The sequence below is a fragment of the Ambystoma mexicanum genome, chromosome 1q (genome assembly GCF_040938575.1).
Source record: "Ambystoma mexicanum isolate Mex_15411 chromosome 1q, UKY_AmexF1_1, whole genome shotgun sequence".
In the NCBI taxonomy this organism is placed as follows: Eukaryota; Metazoa; Chordata; class Amphibia; order Caudata; family Ambystomatidae; genus Ambystoma; species Ambystoma mexicanum.
The window spans coordinates 1,424,646,909-1,424,671,342 of NC_090922.1; the positions used below are offsets into that span (position 1 = coordinate 1,424,646,909).

The window sequence follows — 24,434 nt, forward strand, 5'->3', positions numbered from 1 at the left end:
GAAACTATAAGTCAGGAGAGCGTGGATTTTTCTCTGCGATATCAAACCCTACATCAGAGAAGGCCCCCTGCCTGCACCCCGAGAGGAATCGATGAGCGATGGGGAAGAACCACAGCATGTGCAGACGAGATCCATGACGAGGAAGAAGGACGCATGACCAGCTAGACAAATAACTTTTTGCAAGTTGTGGCTTAAATTTGACACTTCCTCTAAGCAAAAAAGGGGATAAGGACATAAACACTGACACTTGTGCATCCTAGTTGTACGGTGAAGAAGAAAAATTGCACATACAAAGCCACAACACAGTCTGTTGACTGCTGAACTTTGGACTGAGCCCACTTAAGCCTTGAGGAGAAAAGAATATGCCAGGTTTTGACCGAGGACACGTACATTTGAAGCAAATACAATATCCCGACTCATTCCATACCGAGACCCTATTCGGAATCACTTGGGGTGTCCCGCAGTAGCAACATTGTCAAGGATGTGGTCACCTATTTTGATCTAGTGCTAAGATCATACCGTCACTGGTAGGGAGGCTCACCAATGTCACTGACTTTCTTCAAGATTCTGAAAACGAAACGACAATAAGACATCTGCTCACTGTCATTGCCGAACAATTTCTCCTACTTCCTGAGTACAGTGAGGAGAAACCAAATGTCTCAAACACAGTCGGAAATCAATGAGCTTATCAACACATTGTTCTTTCGTATAATCGAAGATTGTCCAACTCTTATCGGAAGAACAACAGATACACTCACGTTTCTTCGAGACGCAGAAAATACAGAGCCAACTTTTAAATAAAATAGTGATCCTAGTCAGACAATGCAGACATTGTTTACATTAAAGAGAAAGCATACAATTCAGAACCTCAGCAAGACAGGACCGATGTCCCTGTCACTAGAAGACAGCAGATTGGCTCACAATGTTTTTTTCGTCTAGTTACTGACTTTCCAGAGCTAGTGAGGAGACCGATCTATGTTGACGTCCTCACATTCATCAGAGATCCAGCTAATGTGGCACAGATGGGCATGCTCCTGCATGGAATCATGTTACAGATAGAGCTCTCGAACCATTAACAGAGCTATCTGAGGAGATTCTAAAAACTTTCAGCCGAGAGAAAGATCGAGGAAGCAGTGTCAAGAATTTCACTTATTACATTTGTTATTATTTTGCCCTTATTTCTTCATACTGATCAGCACATAATATGTCCTCAGGGATGAAGCAAATTAGAGGAGTGGACTGGGAGCTTACATACTTTGAACATGCACAGTAAAAGGACTTATGGAAGTGTTATTTAATTTGATTTTTTCCATAGTCTAGCAAAGGAACTGTATCCTGAAATAAGAGACAATCCATCACCCGCAAGAGGGGGGCCACTTGTGGAGCACCTGACACTCTTAAACACAGAACTCGAAAGACGATATTGGTTAAGGGAATACAATAAATTTGACATTTGGCGAATGATCGAGGTGGGGGTCCAGAGCTGCTATCTAGTCCTCCCGCAGGAGTAGAGGCGACCATGCTTCTCTGGAAGTAAATGCTGCCGCCTGACATACAGGGGAATAACATATCTGTGTATCATATGCATTATTGTTTTATTGTCATTAACAATTAGAACTGCATTTTCATTGGTGCATAAAGAGTTCCAATTCCAGTGCACACACCTAATGATGCACGCATGAAATCCACAAAAGCACCTAGAACTTATATAGTCATTCCAGTCCCTAGAAGATCTGATGGAGGGATGAATGAACTTGAAATGGATGTGCTTAGCAATGATACACACACACTTGTGGTAACAAACAAAAAGTAAAGCCGGAGACAGAGTCGGCAAGGAGTGAATGGAGAAAGATTTTTGAAGACCACACGCACGCAAACACTGAATGCACACGAAACAGGGCTAGTGTCAATGACTGCAGAACCACAAACCAAAACAGTAGAAAAGAAGAGACTGCCTGCCATAAGAAACTCCACAGCAGATGTGAGAAAACAAGAAGAGTTCAAACGAAAGCCAACAGAAGCAGGTGTATCTGAAACCCTCCAGAAATTAAGAACCAACTCAAAGAAACTCTCTGCACGAACACAACTGATAGTAGACTCATTATTTTCGTTCATAGCCAGAGCAAGAAAAATACAAGAGGAACTAAACAACAAAACCGCAGAGACTGTATTGCCAAGCATATATATTCCAACACAAGGGACAGGTACCAGTTCCACAGTAAAACTATATACTAGACCAATGCCAGTATGGATACGAACATTCCTAGAACGAACTACATGAGGAACAAGAGAGAGCTGCCAGAATTCGTCAACTCAAATGGCGCAGATGAGGAGGCCTGCACCATGGACCAGGATACCTGACAATCCTCCAGCAAGAAAGAGCCATACAGATACATTCAGGGATATAGTCATAGTCAACTACAGAGAAACACCAAGAATCAAGAGAAGCATGCATGGAGATGATAATGAACTGAATGACTACCTGGACAGCACAGCACATCTGGGAAACAACATTTGGTACCAGCACATGAAAGAAGTTGGAAGACGGAATTCAGAAGGGGAATGCTTTGTTTGTGCACTCCTACCATACAGCATGGGGAAATCCAAGATCTTTGTAGCTGTAGAAATTGATGTCCAGACAGCACACTGTCTTCCACACGTAGCCATGTGCAAAACTAGAGGCCAGTTCATGGGAAGTGACACTTCTCTAATATGGGGAACTGAAACAGCCTATCCCGACGAAGATGATTAGGTTCAAGACATTAAGACAAGAAACAGAGCTCATACTAGGAATCACGTGATCAGGTACGAGAATCCTGGAGTTAAAGGAGCACGAATAAGATGGGAAGTGAACCCGAGACTAAATGTCCAAGGAAAAACTCCAAAGGAAGCTCGAACGTGGAAGAACAGATTTAGGAAACAGTGCTTTCACCAGACGGATGGGAAAAATGAGTGGTGATTTGCAGAGCATGGGTGATCACTGGACTCTACAAAGAAACTGTTGATATTGTGCAGAATGGCTGCAAGCCATTATGGCCAAAACTTGCAAAACTACTAACATGGGTCGAAGACAGAGGAGGACCCTTGCAGATAGTCCCACTGGAAAGCCCAAAGTTCTGTTTCAGAAGTAACAGCACAAGTAAGATGGGAGAGAATCAGAACTGTGGACGAGTCTTTGATGCTCAGGGATGGTGCACGGAACTGCAATAATTATGGATCATTATTGGGCATGCAGATCCAAGGCATACATCAGACTGCCAAGAGACTGGGGAGGCATATGCACGATAGTGAATGTTCATGTTCCAGCATTGGTGACCCCAAAAAGTGACCTGAATATTGACAGTTTCCCGAAAGCAGATGCTCACCTGAGGAAGAAAAGATCTGTGGAACTACTGACGCGAATGAAGAGAGAAAATTATTTCTCTGCTAAATCAGAAGAAACATTTCATGCAATCCCATATGAGCACAGGCTGTTCAGCCTCACCTCATCAGTGTTCACAACGATTGTTAATCCAAGTTGGAGTAAATACTAAATAGTTGCAGATAACCAGATGCGAGTTACTGCAGACAATAAACACAACCATAAAAGGATTCAATGTGATTAAGGAAGACTTAAGAAACATCCGATTGATGACTCTCCAGAACAGATATGTCCTTGACATGATCACAGCTATGGATGGAGGAGTTTGTGCAAAAAATGGAGAATCATGTTGCACATTTATATCTTCTCACGATCAGGAAAATGGAACTTTAACAGAAGCTATATGTATGCTGACAAACCGGCAGAACCAGATGATCAATGAAACCGACGAAGTTGATGATGACAGCTGGTTTGGATCACTGTTTTCATGGGTTCCACAATGGATGGCAGATGCATTCAAGTTCTTAGGAGCCCTGCTAGTGATTATATTACTAGGATTTTGTGTTATTAAGATAATAATCTCCCAATGCCAGAAAACTGTGAAGAAAGCCACAGGGGTGAGGATCATGACTGATGTCAAGCCAGGATGGAAGACCAAAGACCTGACTGATGAAGAAATAAGAGACTTTGTGAAGGCCAGCATTCACGCACCAGAAGGAATAAAGCTTCTCTATCCCAGGAAGCACAGAAATTATGTGGGAAGATGGGTTTATTGTAGCCCAAATGGACAATATCAATTAATGACATGGAATAAAGACGACTATGTAAGAACGGCAGGAAACCTGAAAGGAATAAACACAGAAGAATCGAGTAAGTTGAATCCGAAGACAGAGGTGAAGTTGGTCGATGAATCACCCAGAGGGGGGAGTGTAGAGGAGATCCTGAATAAAACCTGCACTCCAGTAGCCCTTTTTGAAGTACCAGGAACGTTCACACCAAGATTTGTGACGTATGATGAGCAAATAAACCAGCAGAGAGCCACAGTAGGGCTCTGCCCAGTACCTATAAGTAGAACAACGCATATTGAAGTCCCAGTACCCAGAAACCCATGGACAGTAAGGTATCCATTAAGAAAACCCTACCAGCATATGAGACGAGATGAAGATTGCTTAAGTACTGTCCCGGAAGAAACCAAAAAAGCCTTAATGGAAGACGAATGGTGACGTCACGATGGCCCGGACAGACTCACAGATGGAAGAAATGACAACCAAAAAATGACACACAGAGACGAAACTCCATGAATAAAGATATCGTGAGCCCAAAAGGAGAGAACGATGTTGAAATAAAAAGAAGCTTAAGCTGTGAGCAGGATGGAGACATTCAACCAGCTAACACCAGTAAATATGCTTGTAACCGTAAGAAAGCTAAGAAAACAGTGCAGCTTGCTATGTTAAGTAGAAGAATAGCGCGGCAAGAGCCATTATACATAATCTACCTCAAAACGAAGCACAATGTTATAAGTGCAATTCCACTTTGCACGAAAAGCAGAATCAACTCAGGTTACTAGAGGCCAAACAAGACAAGATTCATATTCTAAGCAAAACGAGAAGAGACGGCTGAATCGAAACTCAGCAGATGAAACTCGTGCCAGGAGAGCCAAGGTCATACCAATAGAAGGAACGAACAGTAGCTACATATAATTGAAACTTAAGAACAGAATATTCTGTCTTCGAAGGGTCGAGATAAGGAGGCGTAGACAGGTGGTAAGCTGAATAAGAATTAAATGCACAAATTGAGAGAAACTAGACAAATTCACAGAGTGAGTAGCACGTGCCCAGCCGAGCGAGAAGGAGCACGGGTTCACACCAACGCTTGGCATCCGCCCAGGCAGAGATATCAGAACTTTTCTAGACAGAAGAGGCAGTTTCGAGGCCAACCACAGTAAAATAATTGACACATAGTTGCTGAAGCGATGATTTATTGTAACCTTAATTGGAAGAAGGCCGGGTAACTAGGGGGCACCCTGCACCTGGCTGACCATTCTGCGTGCTCCTAATCAAAGTGGAAATTTATGCATGGGGTTGGTGCGAACCCAATCATAATGGACCAAATAATCTAGGGTCCTATAGTTAGTAGAACCAATGGGATGTCGTACTTTCAGTGACGTCTAAAGTAGTCATATATGAAGAAAGGGCTTAGACGCCCACCTGACAGTGTTTACCCAATCCCCTCACTCCATTACCATATACAGATATAGTACCTATATTAAAGTTACCTTTTCCTAACCAATAAATTGCACACATCAATTATGACGAGTTTTGAGTATAAATGTCACTGCTTGTATGAAGTTCGTTGGAGTTGAAGCGAGACGGACTATCGCATCACTGCTGATTTCCATGACTCCCCGTTTTTTGTACTTGTCATTAAACAGTCTCCCTTTGCCAAACCATTGAGTTGTCCTTATTGATTGGTGTTGGAGTAATAAATCTGCAACCCCATCCACTCAAAGGTGCAGCTATCTAGTCTTAAAGTACTTCGGAGTAAACCTCGGTTCTATGGGCTGGCCGGGGGTCTCCGGAGTACAAGTATGTATGTATTCATTCTGGGGGGTGCGATTCCGTTTTGCATATCCACACTAGTCAAACGGTGTCAGTGGAAAATATAAGCTTTTACCACCTTCATCAGGACAGACGGTTCAGTGACACTTCAGAACTTCTTTGCTCATTCTGATGCCCCCAACCATATGCAGCACAGGTGGCTTCATGCATTTTACAGCACACAATCGGCAAAGAACCTTTAGTGTGGTGCTAGCTGTTGTTTTCAGTAAGATAATGATGCAGAGTCTGCGTTACGTGGTCATTTATTAGTTCTTATTCTTGCATAGTCTTGCATCTGATTGTTTTCTAGGCATCGTCCTTCATGGCCCCTACTTGCTCGAGTCTGGTGGTATAGTGCACCAGACTTCCATTATGTCTCTTAACCTGCAGTATCGTTCCTAACATGTGACCCAAGCCCGTATATGTCTCATACCTCTTATTTTATCTCATTGCCAGGTCAAGCCTCATCAATCTTTTATTTATGTTTTGATGTATATACAGCGCCGCGAGCAGACGAAATGGCTTCATGGCAATATCGCATCCCCTTCTTTCATCTGTGCCTCCTTGCGCTTCCCCTGCAGCCAGAATCTGAGCTGTTGCCTACGATAAGGCCGTTTCCACACCCTCCAGTCTTGGTGCACTAAAGAACAGGCCCGACCTGTTGCCTGGCAGTGGCAGTTCGGGCTCTCTTTTGCTTCAAAGGCCAAGCTGGGGCATGTCTGAGCAGCATCAAGCCGTCCGCGGCTCTGCATAGCTGATACCCTCCCATTGGTCGAATATTCCTAGAGTGGGAGGAGGGGTATGTCTGGGGGCGGGCATTTGTACAGCTGAATAATCAGTACTGGGAACCTGTGTGTCGGAGAGCGGCAGACACCCACTAAGAACTGTGTGGTGGCAGCTGACCGCCTGCCGTCCAGTCTGCAGAGCTATAGCCCCCTCGTTCTGTAACAGGAAATCACACTTCACCATGTTAAAGAGAAAACCTGATTTTTTAGTGAGTTGAGTGATTGCTTTAGAGATATGTGCACAAAGTGCAATCACTGCTATAAATCCCAAAATAACGAACGCTGTGGTCCCCGACATCTATAAATTGAGTTGGGTAAGAAAAACACATAATACAGCGCTTAGAGGCTAAACAAATCTGACATTAAACACTAAAAAAATTCAACATATGCGGATTCATTTTTAGATTTAAGTCCCAACTTTCTCATTAAACGCATTGAACAGAACAGCCTCGAAACAAAAAAAAGTGGGGAAAAAAGCGAACTAAAATGTCTCAAAAGCAGAGGGGAATTCTGGAGATGTGTATTGATTTAATAATGTTGGGAAGAACGCAGAAGCAGACCATTCCAGACCTCTAATCATTACGAATATGTGTATATGTTGGGGAATTTACATGTTTAGATGTGAATAATTAATGTCTGTGCTTTATGTATCGACCTTGGTTATAATCCCCAGTTGCCAGCCCCAAGGGTTTATTAACGCCAACAAAGTTTCACTGCCTCAGACTCTTTCATAGTGAATATCTGATGGCGAACCGCGCGCTGCTGTTGCAAAATGACGGTGCATTTGTAAGGTTGACTGTAAAAGAAGAACGTGTATGCTAAACATGTTAAATGTCCTGCTCATGCACGCACCTCCAACATCATGAAGCTGAAAGGCATGGATATTTGGAGCCAGGACATTTTCGAATGCTTCGAGCATACTGGAATTATTCGCATCAAGAAGCACAGTATAAAAAAGCCCAGCTCTGGGTTTCGAAATACGATAGGGCACAGGTCTGAAAGATATCACAACAGCTCAACAGAGCAGGCTGCGAAAGCAGGCTAAACTAAATAGGTGGAGTTCGGTCACAGAACCTTTTGCCGTCCGCGTCCAGCACATTTGTAATATATTGCACTAGTATTACGTGCATATATGGTGAAATGAGCCCAAGAATACATACCAACAGTAACCCCAAACCGTCACCTAACCCCACAGCGATAAAATGAGACCTGAGCTGACCGGATAATTGATATCGTTCAAGCGGGTCTATGCTATGGTTTATCTAAAAGGGTATTTCGAAAAATGTTAAAGTGTGTGTAACGAGGTCGTGGTCGTCGAGGCACCGAACCGGATTCCTCCATAGCGCCTTCACCTTTTTCGGATGCTCCATACATGTTCCAGCGTAATCTGTCAGGGAAACTTCAGCCACATACCTGCGAACATGGGACATCGTCAGGCAGGAGGGAGGACGAAGGATGCGGCGCATCTCTGCGGTGAACTCGAATGTGTGGAGCAGAGAAAGGAGCTACATTGAATTTTCAAACTTAATTGTCGCGCAGAAAGCAGGGATAGGTGGCAATGTTCTGACAGGTGAACGCTCTGCCTTAAGGCGAAAACCTCGCGAAAGAAGCGATATGTTACGAACAAGTCGGTGAGTGTCTAGCAAAAAATCATGCAAAAAAAACCCGTGATAAAATCACGAGTTGGCAAAGCGGTCTCTTTCTATTCTGCCGGATTCAAGCAGTGATTGCATCACCTCCTTAAGCATCTGTGCTTTTTTTTCTTCTCCTGACAGGCTTTGTCATGATCGAGCGAAAAAAAAATTACAGCGAAAGAGAGGCCCCTTCTGTCAGTAAACTGCTTTTTTTTCAGTCAGCCTTCCCCTCCACCGGTCTCCGCCTCCCTTTGGCATACGCCATTTTCTTTTTTTCCCCCTTTCTTCCCTTTGTCCCTCTTAGTAACCGCTCTGGCCAATGAGCATCACGCCGGTAGTCTTTGGCACCCTCGGATTGGTCGAGCCCCTGAACCAATCACCGACTCGGCACGGAGACAAAGACTGGAGAAGTAATCTCCTCATTCCTCCTCCTCCCTCCCCCTTCCAGCTGGCTCCTGCGCTCGTACGCTTCAACGAGTGCTGCACGAGCCCCAAAGCAGAGGAGGATAAAAAAAAAAGGCAGCTTCGGAACGTACCAATCAGCACATTCTACCTGACTGTTGGAGGGGGGACACGGAACCAAGTTACTGCTTTTGCCTTTACGTGGACCCTCGTGAAGAACGTTATTGACTTCGAAAATCCCATAGAACTACAAACAGACGGGAAATAAGGAACGTGGCTTCTGCTGAGATCGCGGGGTGGCTTTGGAATACGGCCAGGCACTGTCTCCCCCCTTCTGCCGGAATGGTTTATCCCGAAGAGTTTTGACGGTTGGTTCATCGACCTCTTAAAATGACTTCTAGCTAGGAAAGGGCCGGAGAAGGGAGCAGGTAGTAGAGCTGGCTTCTACCCTGCAGCTGACAGAGAATGCCCTTCTAGAATAAGTTAGTCACACGCATATATATATATCTATCTCTATATATATATATATACATAGACGTATGTATGTTTGTTTCTGTGTTTCAGCGACAGGACTTTTTTTTTGTAATATTTACATTTTTTAGATCAGAATTTATTTGAGAAAACTTTTTTTTTTATTCTTCAAGAAATCGCTTCCTTTTCTGCGTGGAATTATTGGACCATTATATATATATATCTATCTATTGTGTGGCCACTTGTTCGCTGCCACACAATTTAGCGCACCTATATATATTATATATATAAATATTTAAGAACAAAAGAGGAGTTCCGAGGCAAGTTTTTTTTGCAAAGGATTCTCCCAACCCGAGACTGTTTGAAAGAGAAGAGGTTTCTGTATTATTATTATTTTTTGTTGGAAGCACACGGAAGCCGGCGGCCGGGGTGAGATACATGCCACACGTCGTGCGGGCAGAGGACGGGCTCTCCTGCCTGCGGCTGCGGGAGCAGGGCTGGCAGGCCGCCGGGCAGGTCATGTACAACACGGTGTGGAGCATGGAGCAGGAGGACGCCGACTGGAGGGAGCTCATGCTGCCCTACTCCACCGAGCTCATCTTCTACATCGAGATGGACCCCCCAGGTACGCAAAAAAAGGGGGCCGGGGGAGCCCAGGAGCTTCTGCTCACCTTTCCTTCCCCGATAGCTTTACTTTCGTGCCGGGGGCGCCGGTTTCTGCAAACTTTGCACATATATGGGGGTGTGCGCCCGGCATTATCTATGCATATATTCATGGTGGGTTTAGAAAAATGTAAGAAGAAAAAAAAACTTCCACCTGCAGTATATGATTATTTGGTATTCAAGTTCTGACTGTAACCCCCCCCGCCCCTCAAACGTGTGTAATTGTTCGCGAATATATAGGCACGGGTGCTGCAATGTTTATGCATGCATGCCCTATGCAAAGTTGTGGGGGACTTAACATTTCGGGGTTTTCTATCACTACATTAGTGTAAAACGTTGGCATTGTTCTCAAAAGGAGGGGTAATCCACATGCCACCGGTCTCGCCCCCACCCCCACTTATTTTACTGTAACTCGGGTGGCACGCTTTCTGCTGAGTAATAATTGTTCCTACCCCCACAAATGCAACCGTGCCTACTTAACAAGGATGTTAAAATCAATCCCCTGCTGATTGTATCTGGCATCACTGTGCCCTCTCTAAAATATGAGAAACGCTGAGAGGGGATTGCATGTAAACGCCCCCCACACTTTTTGAGCCCCCACTGCGCCCAAGAAATACCTGCTCTATGTCTGTTTTTATAAATGCATTAATATACAAATGTATCAGGTTATTCCCTGTTCTCTTAAAGCTACGCTTTACCCCAATTATGACTTAAGAATGTGGGGGTGCTCCCATCCTATCATTGTGGGTACAGGCGCTATGCCACTGCACTGGCATCTAGTGCCTGGCCGCTGCCTTTGGCGATCCCCAGTCTGACCCGGGTATACTTGCTGTGTGTACGTACGTGCCCGCGGATATAGTTTTGCATGGTTATTTTTATGCCAAATGCATGGGGTTGAGTGCAGAAATGGGGGCACCATCTGAAGTGCGCGCTTGTGTATCCATCCCGCGCCTTCTGCCTGCATCCTATCTCTGGCTGTGGACCTGTCCTGCGCCTTCTGCCTGCATCCTATCTCTGGCTGTGGACCTGTCCTGCGCCTCCTGCCTGCATCCTATCTCTGGCTGTGGACCTGTCCTGCGCCTTCTGCCTGCATCCTATCTCTGGCTGTGGACCTGTCCTGCGCCTTCTGCCTGCATCCTATCTCTGGCTGTGGACCTGTCCTGCGCCTTCTGCCTGCATCCTATCTCTGGCTGTGGACCTGTCCTGCGCCTTCTGCCTGCATCCTATCTCTGGCTGTGGACCTGTCCTGCGCCTTCTGCCTGCGGATCTGTCCACCTGTTCCTGCGTTGCATGCATGCACGCACTGTGCGCGCTCGCAGTCCCTCGGAATGATGTCACCTTTCCAGCCTCTCGCCAGAAATTGCGGTGGGGGGAGGGGGCGCTGGAGATTTATACCGATGTAAGCTCTTGCCCCCCTCCCTCCCTCTTTTTTTGTGGAGAGGAAGGATCGACTAGGTGTAGGTGTTGGGTGCCAGTGGTTCTTTAGTGTGTGCATGCATCATCGGGGGGTCCTCTCCCATCTATCTCTTGCCAGCACTGCTCTCGCACTCCCCGTTCCTGCAGGCTCGGGCAGCTCCTGAGATGCACCGGTGAATGGTAAGAATGCCCACCTAGATCATAGCAACCTGCCTGGGTGCTCTTAGAATCTGCCAAGAGATGACGCCTTTTCTCGATAGGTTCGGGGGATATATTTCACGTTTTTGTTTATCAGGATTAAAGCTTAGTGAGTTGTGCTGGCTAGTTGTCCATGTAGTGCCTCGTGTGATGGTTCATATATTTTCACCTGTTATATGTTGTATTAAATGGTTCATTGTATCTGCATGTTAGTGCAACTAGATATGATGTTTTTTTTGTTTCTTTGGCGTGTGTTAAATCTTAATGTGTCCGTCTCTGCGCCCGAGTGAACCCGCATAACTTGACTTCCTTTCATATTGGGCACGCTACTGATGTCTGAGCTGTTTTTGGGCCCTTGTTTGTATGACCTGAAAAGTTCAGAGCTGCCCTCTCTCCTCCTAGAAATGGGACCCGGTGCAGGTGAGCAAACATTGCCTTTCCTGTTGGCACCGCGCGCTCGAGACTGCTCCTGAATCGGCCAGTGTGTGGACACAGCAGGCACAGGAAAGGGGCAATAATGCCCCGAGTATGAAGGCAGAGCTGGCGCGGGCACATGCCAGCCATCAAAGGGAGCCAACCTCCGGCACAAAGACTTTACAGCTGGCTGGCGAGGCCGGCCCTTTCTCCTGAAGTTAATGGCAGCTGGATATGCAGATGCCTACTTTTATGCTACTTTCAGGCATTTCTGGGACACATGTAGCATTCTTTGCAACGTTCAGGAAAGCTAGTTTATTTGGGTAAACTAGTGTACGTCACCATCCAATGTTAATTTGTGATTGCGTGCCTTTTCCAACGACTTCTTTAAAATGGAATGGTAAATACGCACTATAACCTATCTAGTTGTCTGTGGGTTATATGTTAGGTTTGTATTGCACCATATATGATAATAAGATAATAATGAGTGTACAGTATTACACTCGAAGGGCCCGATTCATGACATTTTTAGCGCGGTGCTCCATGTATCGGCCCACATTTTTATGCCTTCTGTGTACTGGTTGCACTGGTTGGGGGGCGGGCCTACTGAGGATTGCTAAATCATAACTTTGTTGCAGTCTTTCTTTAGCTAGTCACCCACTCCACAACTATTGCAAAGTGGCTGTCTATTGCCTGCCCCCAGCACTTTGGGAAGCCCGAGGAGAAGGCTGCTTTAGGCTGCTTTATGTCTAGCCACAGGCAAACCTAACCAGGCACTTCTGCTGGAAGCCTCAACAGCCTAGATGTTTGTATTCATAACGTGAACTGCTCTTTTCTGTCTTCCTCAGCTTGAATTTGGAGTTGCTGATTAATGTATGGACTGATGGGCCATCGTCTCAGATAATACTCCAAACAGAACAACTCTAAAATAAGGGATTAGTTAACTTTAAATAATCCTAGATAGTTATGGTGTATTGGGATATCTGACCCCCACCTCTGCCCTAAAAGGGTGTAGCACAGCGGGCACCGTTTGTCGTTTTAATAATATTCCAAGTTAAAAAGCTTGCTAGTTTAACCAGATGCAATTTAACTGGTCTTGTATTTATAGTGGCCTTTTTAAGTTTCCACGGCAACCATGCAATGCCATGTTTGCTTTAACCATAGCTATGGCTGTTCTTGTGCGAAGCACTGCAGAGAAGTCCACATTGTCTGTAGGCTTGTGCATATCTTTTAAGTCATGGCAACCCACTGACTTCTAATGAAGGGTTGCTGGTTATCTGTCAATTCGGAGTATATAAGGGAGATCCAGAATCTCAACTGACTGAAATATTCCGAAAATCTACAAAAGCTGAAGTTATTTCAGTGTTTTTCTTACTTTCTAGATTTGCTCAAGTGAAAGTTAAGACGTGTCTAGTGTGTCTTTTTTGCTGGATAATATTAACACGTGCGTTGTTTGTGCCACTTGGAGGAGTAGTTTAACATCCACGTTCCTGTGAACTGAAGATGTGCCCATGTCCGCTGGTCGTATGGGTAGGGTTACATTTAGGAATTGTTTCTAATGCACCACTACTTTAAGACCTCATCAAGCCGTTCTTTGTTGCAAGGGTCTTGTGCACCAATGTGGTTAGCATGGGAAATGAATATCTTAAACATCTCATCAAGTGTGCACAAGGCTGAGAAACAGTAGATTCCGCATGTTTCTGGCAAATATTCATACATATACACAGCACCGTGCTTGCTCATGGAGCTGTTGCAGGACTGCAATCCTTCATCCACGTTTCAGCTGTCCTGCGATTGTTTTCAGTGGATGTTGTCACCACCGTGCCACATTTAGGTTTCCTGCAACAGTAGACGCTGCTCCCGTTCTAAATTCCATCCAATGAGATGGAATCTTTTTGACATAATGAATAGCGTGCACTACATATTGTATTCTCGCCTTCTGATAGGTTCCACCCTTTGTGCAACACACCTATTTTCGAGCAGGAATCTAAATGACTATTATTATAATATATTTATTGGGTAAACCTTGCTTGGAAGCAACAGACCACTGGGCACGTCTTAGACCTATATGCAACATCACGTTGCTCCACGGAGCTGCGCTTCCCTATGTGATTGGGTGACATTTGCCTGTACCACTAAGCAGCAAGGGTCTGTGCCACCCAGTAACAGCTGCCGATGTAGATGGCAACTTGAATGTTATGTAGACCAGAAACTGGTGCACTCATGAACTTAACACTAGTAAAAATCCCCTTTCATAGCCCTTAATAGCATCACTGCAGACATTTACAGTCCCTTATGTGCCGTCCATCATCGCACAATGGGGGTGTCTTGTCGTTTTACAGTCTGTGGCTTCTTGTGTGCAGTCTGCCACTACAAAGGGCTCCGTTCACAATCTCCAGCACAATCTTTATGCGGGGGAATGTTTGAGTTGGTGAGTCATTGCATAATACTTTCTTTTGCCCGGATAAGTAGCTCTTTATAGCCCAGCTGTGATGTTCATATCACTGATTTTTTTTTGCCTCCGTCATAACTTGTTGTGTATGAATAGTATGGAGCAATTGACTGGGTATGTTATAATGGCATATACTAGAGTTTGTTTTTGTATTTGGAAATACGTTGTATTTTTTCATTAAAGTTGAGTGTTGAATTACAGCAAACTAATGCATAACTGTAAGATGTTGAGCTTGATGCATCTCCACATCGCTCTTGCTCATGCTAACATTATCCGCGCAGCCACTAAGACATTACGTCATTGCAAATGAAGTGTCCAGTGCAAATGTGGAAGACGGGTTATTGTCATCTTCCAATCCTTGCTGTAGATCAATCCTATCAAATTCTTCAAGTTGTATACATCGAGGTGGATAGCCAATTGGAATGGTACACATGCATTGGATTTCCCAGACATCTGGCAGTATCTGCTGTGGTCCTCTGGGCTTCAAAAAAAGAATCCAAGTGCCATACCGCCCGCAATAATGCAACAACCTACCCGATCTTGCTGTGATGACTACTTTTTAAGCCTTAAAGATCGAGGGAGGGATCGTTATCATGATGGTGTTTGTTTTCTGAGGATTTTGATTGGTTCGGAATTAGTCAATGACTTCTTTGTGCTGGCAACAGTTTATATTGTTTAGCTGTCTTTCATAGTTCGACTACTCGAAGCTGTCAGCCCATGACTGTAAATGTTAGGCAGATGCGGTCTAAATTCCCAACCTGGTTTTTGATAAAAGCTTTTATATCAGGGGTACATTTTGTCCAATTTGAACTTCCATTTTGGCATCCTCTTCCTTAAGGTGAGGTTAAAATTGTTTTTAGCGATACAATGTCATCCCATAGTTCCTCTCTACTAGTGGCACCCCCAGCAGCCACATTAAATTGGGTATCCTGTTTCACAGACAGGAATTACTTAAAAGTAATTCCTTTGAATTATCTGGGGGGTGGGGTTAGGGGGTTAACAAGGGTGGGCAGGGGTTTGTGGTAGGCTTACTAATTTAGGAAAAGGGGAGGTTTGGGGGCCATCCCCCTAAAGGACAAAAATAAGTTCGATTCGTTTTTTCGAAGGAATTACTTCGAAGTAATGGAACCTTGAATTGCGTTGTTGTGGCACCCTTCCTGAATTTCATCTGCCATGGTCCCGAATCGTATTCTTCCCACCCGTTTCAGATGCTGGTTTCTGTAATCTGGTCGTAACCAGACTCTCACACACAATGCCGGAACCACATGCTTAAATTGCACCTGCCACATAAAAGAAATGCTCTGTCAAGTGCTCCCCTCTGCTTGGAGCCTAAATGAATTTAAAAAAGCCCTTTGCAGATACTTTCGTATTTACCTCATCCCAGATGCATCTCCTCTTTGTATCTTCTTTTGAAAGATGCTTTAAAAGATTCAAGGGTCCATAATCTTACGCCATTCCTTCTTACATAGTACCAGGGTTTGTATGATTACTGTGCTCTGACCCAATGTGCCCAAGTTCATGGGTGGCGAGCATGGGTCCGTCTGTAGAGGTCCAGTTGTGGCATAGAGTCTTGAGTCTTGTACAGTATAGGCCGCAGTAGTGTAAGCAGTTTACATTTTAGCAGAAGTGCTGGACTCTGGATTATGCCCGTCGCAGTGCCTGTGGTGTCTGGTAGGGCTCCTAGACTCTGTACCATATGGGCCTAGGCTGCTGTCTATAATAATGAACCATGTGGCAGAGAAGTGGGTCTGAGCGTTGTAACCAACCAATGTTCCCTGCTTTCCGAGGCTGTTTGGTGGTGAGAATGGACTGTGTGTTTGCATTCCTTTAGCTGCTGCCCCTAGGTGTCCACCTTGTGGTCTGGGTGGTAGGCCGGGGCACTGGCATGTAAGAGTCCTCCTTGTGGCAAATTGTGTGCTTGAAGCTGAACCCAGTACTCGATAGGCCAAGCTACTGTAGCTGCTGTTGTGACCATACCAATGGTGAAAGGCACTATACAGATGACGCACTACTACTACTATTGTCAACAGAAGTGCTCCTTGAAGCAGAGAGCTGCTATAGCTCTATAGCTGCTGGGGTGGAATTAATGTAGGTGCTGCCTGTCAGACTGCTCCATGTATCTCTGGACTACGACCCTTTGCCTAAATTCCTGCAGTTGTTGCCCGCGGGAGTGCAGCTAGTGGTTCTGTACCCAATGGACATGGATTCCTGCCCATGGGAGTGGGTGAGAATGTTTGGGAGCTCTGCTCCCAGAGGACTCATCCGCGTTCGGGTCTTTTAATCTTTTCAGATCAAAGAAGCCTCAAGCCTGGGGGTGGGGATGGCAGCAACTGCCACCATTTTGCCAGTCCGTAGTCTTGGAAACCAGCAATATATTATTTCTCTATTTTCGTTCTGGTGCTTAAATGTGCACTTGCATTGCAAGCTGTATTTTCACTTCTCATGGAATATATCATTGCCTTCAAACACTGCTTCCCCAATATGAGCCACTTGCTGTCAAAGAAGGGTTTAGAGCTATTCAATGGGCATTTAGTGTATAAGCTATCCGCTGGGCTATTGTGATAATCGGCGGCTATTAACCTTATCGTTGCCGCCATTGTAATGTCTGCACCCAACACCCAGCGTGCCTCAGGCTGCTTTCGCTCTAAGAAGCCCCTCCCCTTCCCAGCATGGAAACGGGCCCCACATATCTCCAGCGGGGCCCGAGGCTTTTCTACCTTTAGGTGTGCAGCTTGCGACTGTGGCCTCGGCAGGCCCCCGTGCTAAGCTGTCGCCGGTTCCAGTCCGTGGGAGGACAGAGTAGGCAGGTCCCGCCCGCCTCATCTCTACCTGCGGTAACTGCACGGCTCGAGCGCCGCGTCAGGAACATGCCATGCGAGCGGCGCGCGCTGATTGGCCGCCCGCCTGTCTCCATTCAGAGATTAGTTTTGCCAGCGACATCTGATTTGGGAACGGGGTTTAGCTCAGAGAGCAGGTTGGGGGAGGAGCGGGGCGGGGCGAGCGAGGTTACTAACGAGCAAACTGCATGCTCGCGACTGCTCATGCGCGGAGTCCCTGCGGCCGCACCAGCGACGTTAGACAAGTTCTCAGCGCGGATGCCTCTGCGCAAACTCTTTCACTACTCTACCAAAAATGCTAGGAAAAGATTTAATTTCTCGCTCCAACAGCATCCGAAAATTCAATGGATAGATAGCTCGAAAGCCTGCCGGGCTAGCACAGCTGAGACCTGTGCACCAAGTCACGGTTGAATCCTGACTTGTCCCAGACAAGGCCTTTCATCCTTGCAGAGTGATATTACATTTGGAAATATTCATGGCGGCTAGATAAAAAAGCACGAGGGAACGGCCTAAATAGTAGAGATTACTGTTCAACGACACGCCTTTCTTAAGGCCCTTTTTTTAAGTAAAACTGCAACATCTTTGGGTACGTCTTTGAGGCAGTATCAAACCGCCTGCTATTTGTGTAAGCATGACTGTAACACGCCATATCCCACTGAAATCAGCTCCCTGAAGCAACCTATTTGCCAGCGGCGCCTAAGAATCAAAAATAAATAAACAACCAGCTCAGCGGCACACATTTAAGCACATTTTGATTGATGAAAGACATTGTCTGACGTCCCTAGTCTCCCCTTCTTGTTTCCTGTCATTTGCAGATGCAGTAACCCTTCATTGTAACTGGCTTACAGACCTGAACGTTTAGCTAATAGATTTTCTGACAGTCTGATTTTCTCTTCTCTATTCTGATTTACGCAGTTACACAGTTAACTTACCGTTGGTTAAACAATGATATGGGAAAGAAAACCTGTGTGTGCTTTAAAGGTTACAAGTTTAGTTCCTGGTTGGGCTTAACTCATGACATTTAGCCTAATCACTAATTTTATTCCTCACAATGAGGCAGCCGATAGATGTCCATGCAATAGCACTTTACAGTACATTCATACAATTTAGTTAGGTAAGAGAAGCTACGTTTAACTGTCGGCGCCACATAAAATAAGCACATTATTCTTAGTTAGGGGAAAATTTACAGACTTGCATATAGTTAGCTACTTGTAGCATACATATCCCACAGTGCGTTCGAGTGCATTCTTTTACGAAATAACAGGCTTACTGTGAAGGTCAGACTTGTAGGTTCGGACTGGCCTACAATGCAATGCCTGATTATCCACATTGACAAACTTGCGTGGGCCAGATTTGGGGTCAAATGTGGACCACTTTGAACACATACGTCCTGATTAACAAAGCGTTTTTCAATGAGATTCCACTATTGTAAAAAGTAAATTGGGCCCTTTCTGTGCTGCTTGTAAATTTGACTAATGTTACTTTAAAAAGCACTGTTTCTCACATCGTTGCCCTAAATTCACCCGGGTTGAAATTGATCAATTTGCTGCCAAACCTAGTAAATTATAAATCCCTAAAATTGGCCCCTTTTTTCCCCAGCTCGACCTTGTACCTTCTGCTTAGAACTCGGCTCATTATGCAGGTTCAGATAGGTCTGTGGAATTCGATGTGATGTAATTATTTAAGAAGGGGTAAAAAACGGAACCCTAATCAGAATCTACTTTCAACAATTCCACTCAAAATATCTGCAAAAGAACCACTGAAGGGAAATCCAAAATATTTTGCATTGATAGTATGTTCCTGCTCAAAACGTTCTTAGTTTTGCAAAAGTATAATGTCACAGGCTTGCATGCTTTTACAAAGCTTTCCCTAGGGAGCACCGCCATTTTGCACACATCTATTCTTTCACAATGCATGGTAAGGGTGGAGGTTGAACATGGTGCAGTTTATTTCGAAAATGTCACAATATGACTGTTCATGACTATACCCATATCTAGTCTCGAATGCATAACCAACTAGAAGTTGCTGCTAAATACAGCCTTCAGGAGTTGTTGTTCTAACAGGCTTTGTGAGAATACCCAACAATTCCTACTATGTGTACGTGATGGGAACTAGCATTGTCCTAGCAAAGAAAGTACTCAATTGGGCAGGTACTATGAACACTCGAACTTCAATGAAGAGCCATGTAGCTTAATAACAGTCGACTTATCAAAAAGGGCTTGTGTCATCAGAAACAAGGCGGCACAATATTGAAAATTAGTACCCGACGAGGGGGGCATGGCAGCCTCCTAGTCAACCAAGAGGCTCAGAACGGGGGCTTTACCACACAGTGAAAAAACCCTGCTCCGAGATTCCTCAAAGTTCGAGGCGGCCATCTCTCCTCCAGGAATCTGGTAAGTGCGCTCTGCCGCATTCCCTACCCATCCATCTTTGCGCCATGTCCCTTGCCGGCACCAGGAACAGATCCTGACGCGTTCCTGCCACGGCAATAGGCGCCACGGAAAAGGAGAAGGGGCTTCATGTAGTTTCCTTCTGGCCAATCCATGGCTGCCATCTTGAATTGTAGCTTTTTCTCTACCTGAATTGCAATATACCCCTTGCAGGGTGGACATTACCAGACAGGTAATTTCCCAGGTGTTGACGTTAACGGTTTCTAACTTACGCCCTGCTTCTTTACCTGACCCTTAATGCCTCACCTGATCGGGTATTATTGCTTAAATAAAAGCAAAGCTGGAGAGCAAGTGGGGTCGATGGGTCATTGATTCTCCAGATGAATACCTGAGTGTGTGCCTAGATGAGTTCCGTTTACACATTGCATGCTCTATTCAGCCAGTTTTCAAGTTTCTAGGGGCGGGGTGCAACAAAACAAAGTCTCTCGTTTAAATTTGGCCTAAGAAAATATTTCTGCACTTGCCAAAGAAAATATGAGATGAGGGGGGTCCAGAAATGCATGCCAATCCTGCATGAGTAGTATGTGTACAAATTCACTTGATTTTTCTGGGGAGTTTGGGAAACAGTCATTGATATATTGTCTGTTTTAATGTACGAGACGTTTGAAAAATGTATAGTGCTCATGCCAGTGCAGAAATACTAGCAGACATGTTTAGGGTTTTCCTCCCTACTCCTCACCCATCAACGCCTTCAACGTTGATTGGGTTAATTCAATTAATTTTACAGAAGCGGGTTTCAATGACGTACGTGCACCGTAGAATGATAGTATGGTTATTGGGAACACTGAAAACCTTGTTTGTGTTTCATCAATGTTGTGTTAAAGGAAAGTTGGCTGTGCACAAATAGAAATCTCTTGCACATTTGAATCCCATGCATATAGTTGGATTACACTTAGATTATTGAGTTGTTAGATCATTTTGTGTTTTTCTGACTTGCAGCACTTCCTCCAAAACCTTCTAAACCAACGATGCCAGCAAGCACGACTGAAATAAAGGACGGCACCAGTTTGTTGCAAGAGGCCGAGTGGTACTGGGGGGATATTTCAAGGTAACTGCCATTACAGGACTATCCCTTAAACTACTGATACTCTCCATGATTAACTACCAGTGTGCAATATCTGAAATGGATTTTATTAAAGACCAAAGAAATACTGTTTGAAAAACTAATGACTACTGAGAACCTCCCACCTCAAAAACATTTTTTTTAGGCCGGACATATTTCTTTTCCAATGTGCATTACTATTTTTCAGCAAGGTCTGGTGTTTCTGTCCGAGATAGAGGTTACTAATTTGCACCATGGCTTTCACGGTTGAGTCCCATCCTCCGCCATCACCCAATAAATTCATGCACGTTCGCTAATAAGCCATTACTGTCCGTGCAAATACTCGAATTCCACTGTAACTTGTGAACTTTGATTTGTCCACCATTTCCCTTACGAGAATACCGGAAATATACATTTAGGGCTAGATTTAATGGAAATATTTGCACAGTTCAAAGTGACTTTGCACTGCTCACACAAACCCGATTCATGGAACTGTGCAAAGTGTATGTTTGCAGTGCAAGGTCGGTGCAACGCCATTTTTGCAGTACAAGATGAACTTTGCACTGCTAAAATACACTTTTCACAGATTCATGAATCAGGGTTTGTGTCGGCAGTGCAAAGTCACTTTGAACTGTGCAAGAAATTCCATGAATCGGGCCCTTGGTGTCATCTCTATGTTGGAGTCTTGGGTAAGTGCAGCTAGCTATTGGACAACTTGTGGGCAGCCGATTGTATGTAACCAGGCACATCTTGATCTGTATTATGACCTCATAACAATGTGACAATGTGTTCATTGAAATGGAATATTTTTAACTTGACGCAACACATTCGTTTTTTATCTCTGTAAAATAAGAATTGGGCTAGTGCAGGTGAAGGCGCAAACAGTTATCTTACAATGTATACTGAAGCAATATACTGCAGTATGTCTGTTCGTTCAGAGAGTCTGATGTGTCCTAATTAAGGCTGCTTGGCCTTACTCAAACCTAAACCCAACACTGAAAGGTTGTGCACTCCATGGTTACTCTGATCACACAGCTGCGTCTGTTCCCTAAAAAAGCCTAATTTTCTAAATAGTGGTCAAGTGCAGCTTTGCTTTTTCTAAACTGAATAAGTTCAAACCTGCCCAAACCACAGTGCCTCAATAGAAATAGTGCCACCGCCCCTACTCCACCACACCAACTTCGTCTGAGCACAGAACCCTAAAATGAGATGATTGTTTCCTTTCCATTGACTGGTATTTGGCAAATGAGACTTTTGTACTTGGAAATAATATTTTTGGAGTGAATCTGCTCTGGATTGCGATTGTCGTCCTATCCATCTAATCGGCTGTTTCCCCTCTGCTTCATTCAGGGAAGAGGTGAATGATAAATTACGGGACATGCCCGATGGAACCTTCCTGGTGCGAGATGCCTCCACAAAGATCCACGGAGACTATACACTCACCTTGAGGTATGGACTTGGAGAGGGCTTACCTGTGTTTTTTCTGAGATTTTTGAAGCTCACCTGAGCCTAGAACCTTCTGAAACGTGCTATACCAATGTGACAGGTTGTTATAGAGCCATGGGCCTAATTTACAAAAGCACCTTTCAATGGGAAAATCTCATTGAAACACACTTTGTAGATCAGGCACTCGGCCTTTAAGGAAATGTAACGTGGAAAATGTTTCAATTCAAAGTCGGTATTGCAGGCTCAATTTTTCCTTATTGAGGCAGACGCTGGCTAATAGGGAAACCCCCCTTTTTTGACATGATCTTGTAGTTTCTGTTGCAAGACCCTAGGCTGAAGGAACAACCATTGGGGAAAATGAGCAAAAGAGTGATGTCAGAAGTGTAATGAAATGCATGGTAGGGAAGGAGAATCACAGTTGAAGAGAACAGTGTTAACATGGTTGACAGCAGGATGATGGTGTGTAGCAATAGCATGTTGGTGCCACAATAAAGCATTTCTAATCAGTGTTCGGGGCAGGGGAGTGGACGGCAGAACACAGACCCCAGGAGGTGATATTTTGGCCTAAATAACCTCAGATTTTACCCTGTTGTAAGTTAGGACGGCTCCAAAATGGTACGGTGCCTTGGACACCATAAAGCATCTCATCAGCTCTCCATGAATGCACCTGAACACATTAAAGTAAAACTTATATGTTCTAGATAAACCCCTGATGGACTAGACTGCAACACGACACCCATAGCTTATGTAAAAAAAGATGTTTTTGAACAAATACATACAGAGTCTATGAAAGTTCTCTTAGCACTCTATAGGGTCAGGAGACATATGACTCATGGTAAGCAAATTTGTTATAAGTATCATGGGCGCACCATATACGGGCAAACCTTGGTGTGTTAGACCAATATAACACTGTACTGTGAATGGTTTTGATGAGCTGCTGTATGGAAATGAAGGAACAGGATCAGGAAGCAAACCCTGTTCACAAATTTTGTCTGATTTGTGTTTTATTGTGAGTAATGATATTTTATAGATTTTATAGATCTATGATACTAAAGTATATTTTATGTCTTTCTTTTTGTAATGTTGATTGTAAAAGTTCTTTTTGAACTATGTACAATTATATCAAATAAAACAGTTTTATAGAAGTTAGTACATGTTTGGGATCAGAGAATAAAGAGGGAGCCAATGATAAAAAGTGAACAGTTTTCAAGCCGAGAACATCGTAAATGTCTCCAGAATTTACAGTTTAGAGGCAGCATATTTTTTCCAGCTTTTGCTTGTGTAATGTTGTGAATCATGTGTGAGCTTATGAAGGGCTTTCTATAACCCAACTAAAGATGGAGGGTCACAGTTGCCATGTTACATACCTGCTCTGGGGCAGAAATTGTTTGCAAGTTTAATGCTGCAAAATCCAAAAATCTAATCTTCGTTGCCAGGTTTGCATATCTTGGTCATTTAAAACCCTGATGATCGCCAGCTATACAAATCTAGCAGTTTCTTAGAAATAATATAGTGCACAACCTCAGAGCCTATGTTATAAGTAATTGCACTTCATGAAATGTAGAGACAGTTGTAAAGTCCATTTTTATTTTGTAGGAAGGGTGGCAATAATAAACTCATCAAGATTTATCATCGAGATGGCAAATTCGGCTTTTCGGACCCACTGACATTTAATTCTGTTGTGGAGCTGATTAACCACTACCGTCATGAGTCCCTTTCCCAGTACAACCCTAAGCTGGATTTGAAGCTGACGTACCCAGTATCCAGATTCCAACAGGTGAGCTTTCAAAGGTGCTTCCCGATTTTTCAGTATGGAGTTGAAAGCATAATGTGTGACATAAGAGCCATAAATATGTTACTTGATGAGCAAACTACTTGCCAAATGGTGGTCCTTCTGACTCCCACTGATTCCGGATATGTGCGATTTGTACTGTGCCTTGAAACAACTGCGGTCAGGAATTTGGCAAGGGCCTGTGTTTGTTCTCCCTACGTTTGGGAGACAAAGGCCCGGTATAGAAAAGCGTTTTACAATGGTGCAATCCCATTGAAAAACGCGTTGTAAATCAGGCCAAAAGAGTACACATTGATCTTTCTTTGTGAGTATGCAAAGTCGTGTTTTATTATCTGAGCTCATCCCACCCCTGCCCTTCTTTGTAGATACAACATGTCTGCTTTATTGACTTTAAATTCATCTTTAAGCCAATCTGCAAGAGTAATTGAGATCTTTTTCAAATGGTGCTGCTACTAATGTAATCGGAATGAATAC

At 44.3% G+C, this 24,434-nt stretch overlaps 1 protein-coding gene across 4 annotated transcripts in view; it reads left to right on the top strand.

Moving 5' to 3' along the window:
- Positions 1-8,789: 8,789 nt before the first annotated feature.
- The window catches only part of LOC138548668 (phosphatidylinositol 3-kinase regulatory subunit gamma), a 37,173-nt gene continuing 21,528 nt past the window's right edge, over positions 8,790-24,434 (top strand). Inside the window, exons 1-4 of one of the 4 annotated variants that reach the window (XM_069642292.1) lie at positions 8,790-9,147; positions 20,620-20,728; positions 22,073-22,171; positions 23,765-23,945. In XM_069642292.1, the coding sequence (XP_069498393.1) occupies positions 20,649-20,728; positions 22,073-22,171; positions 23,765-23,945 (360 nt within the window). In that variant the 5' untranslated portion in view covers positions 8,790-9,147; positions 20,620-20,648. Of the gene's footprint in view, positions 9,148-9,170; positions 9,876-11,360; positions 11,510-20,619; positions 20,729-22,072; positions 22,172-23,764; positions 23,946-24,434 lie in introns of those variants that run through there. The other 3 variants (XM_069642289.1, XM_069642291.1, XM_069642290.1) reach the window with 3 other exon arrangements.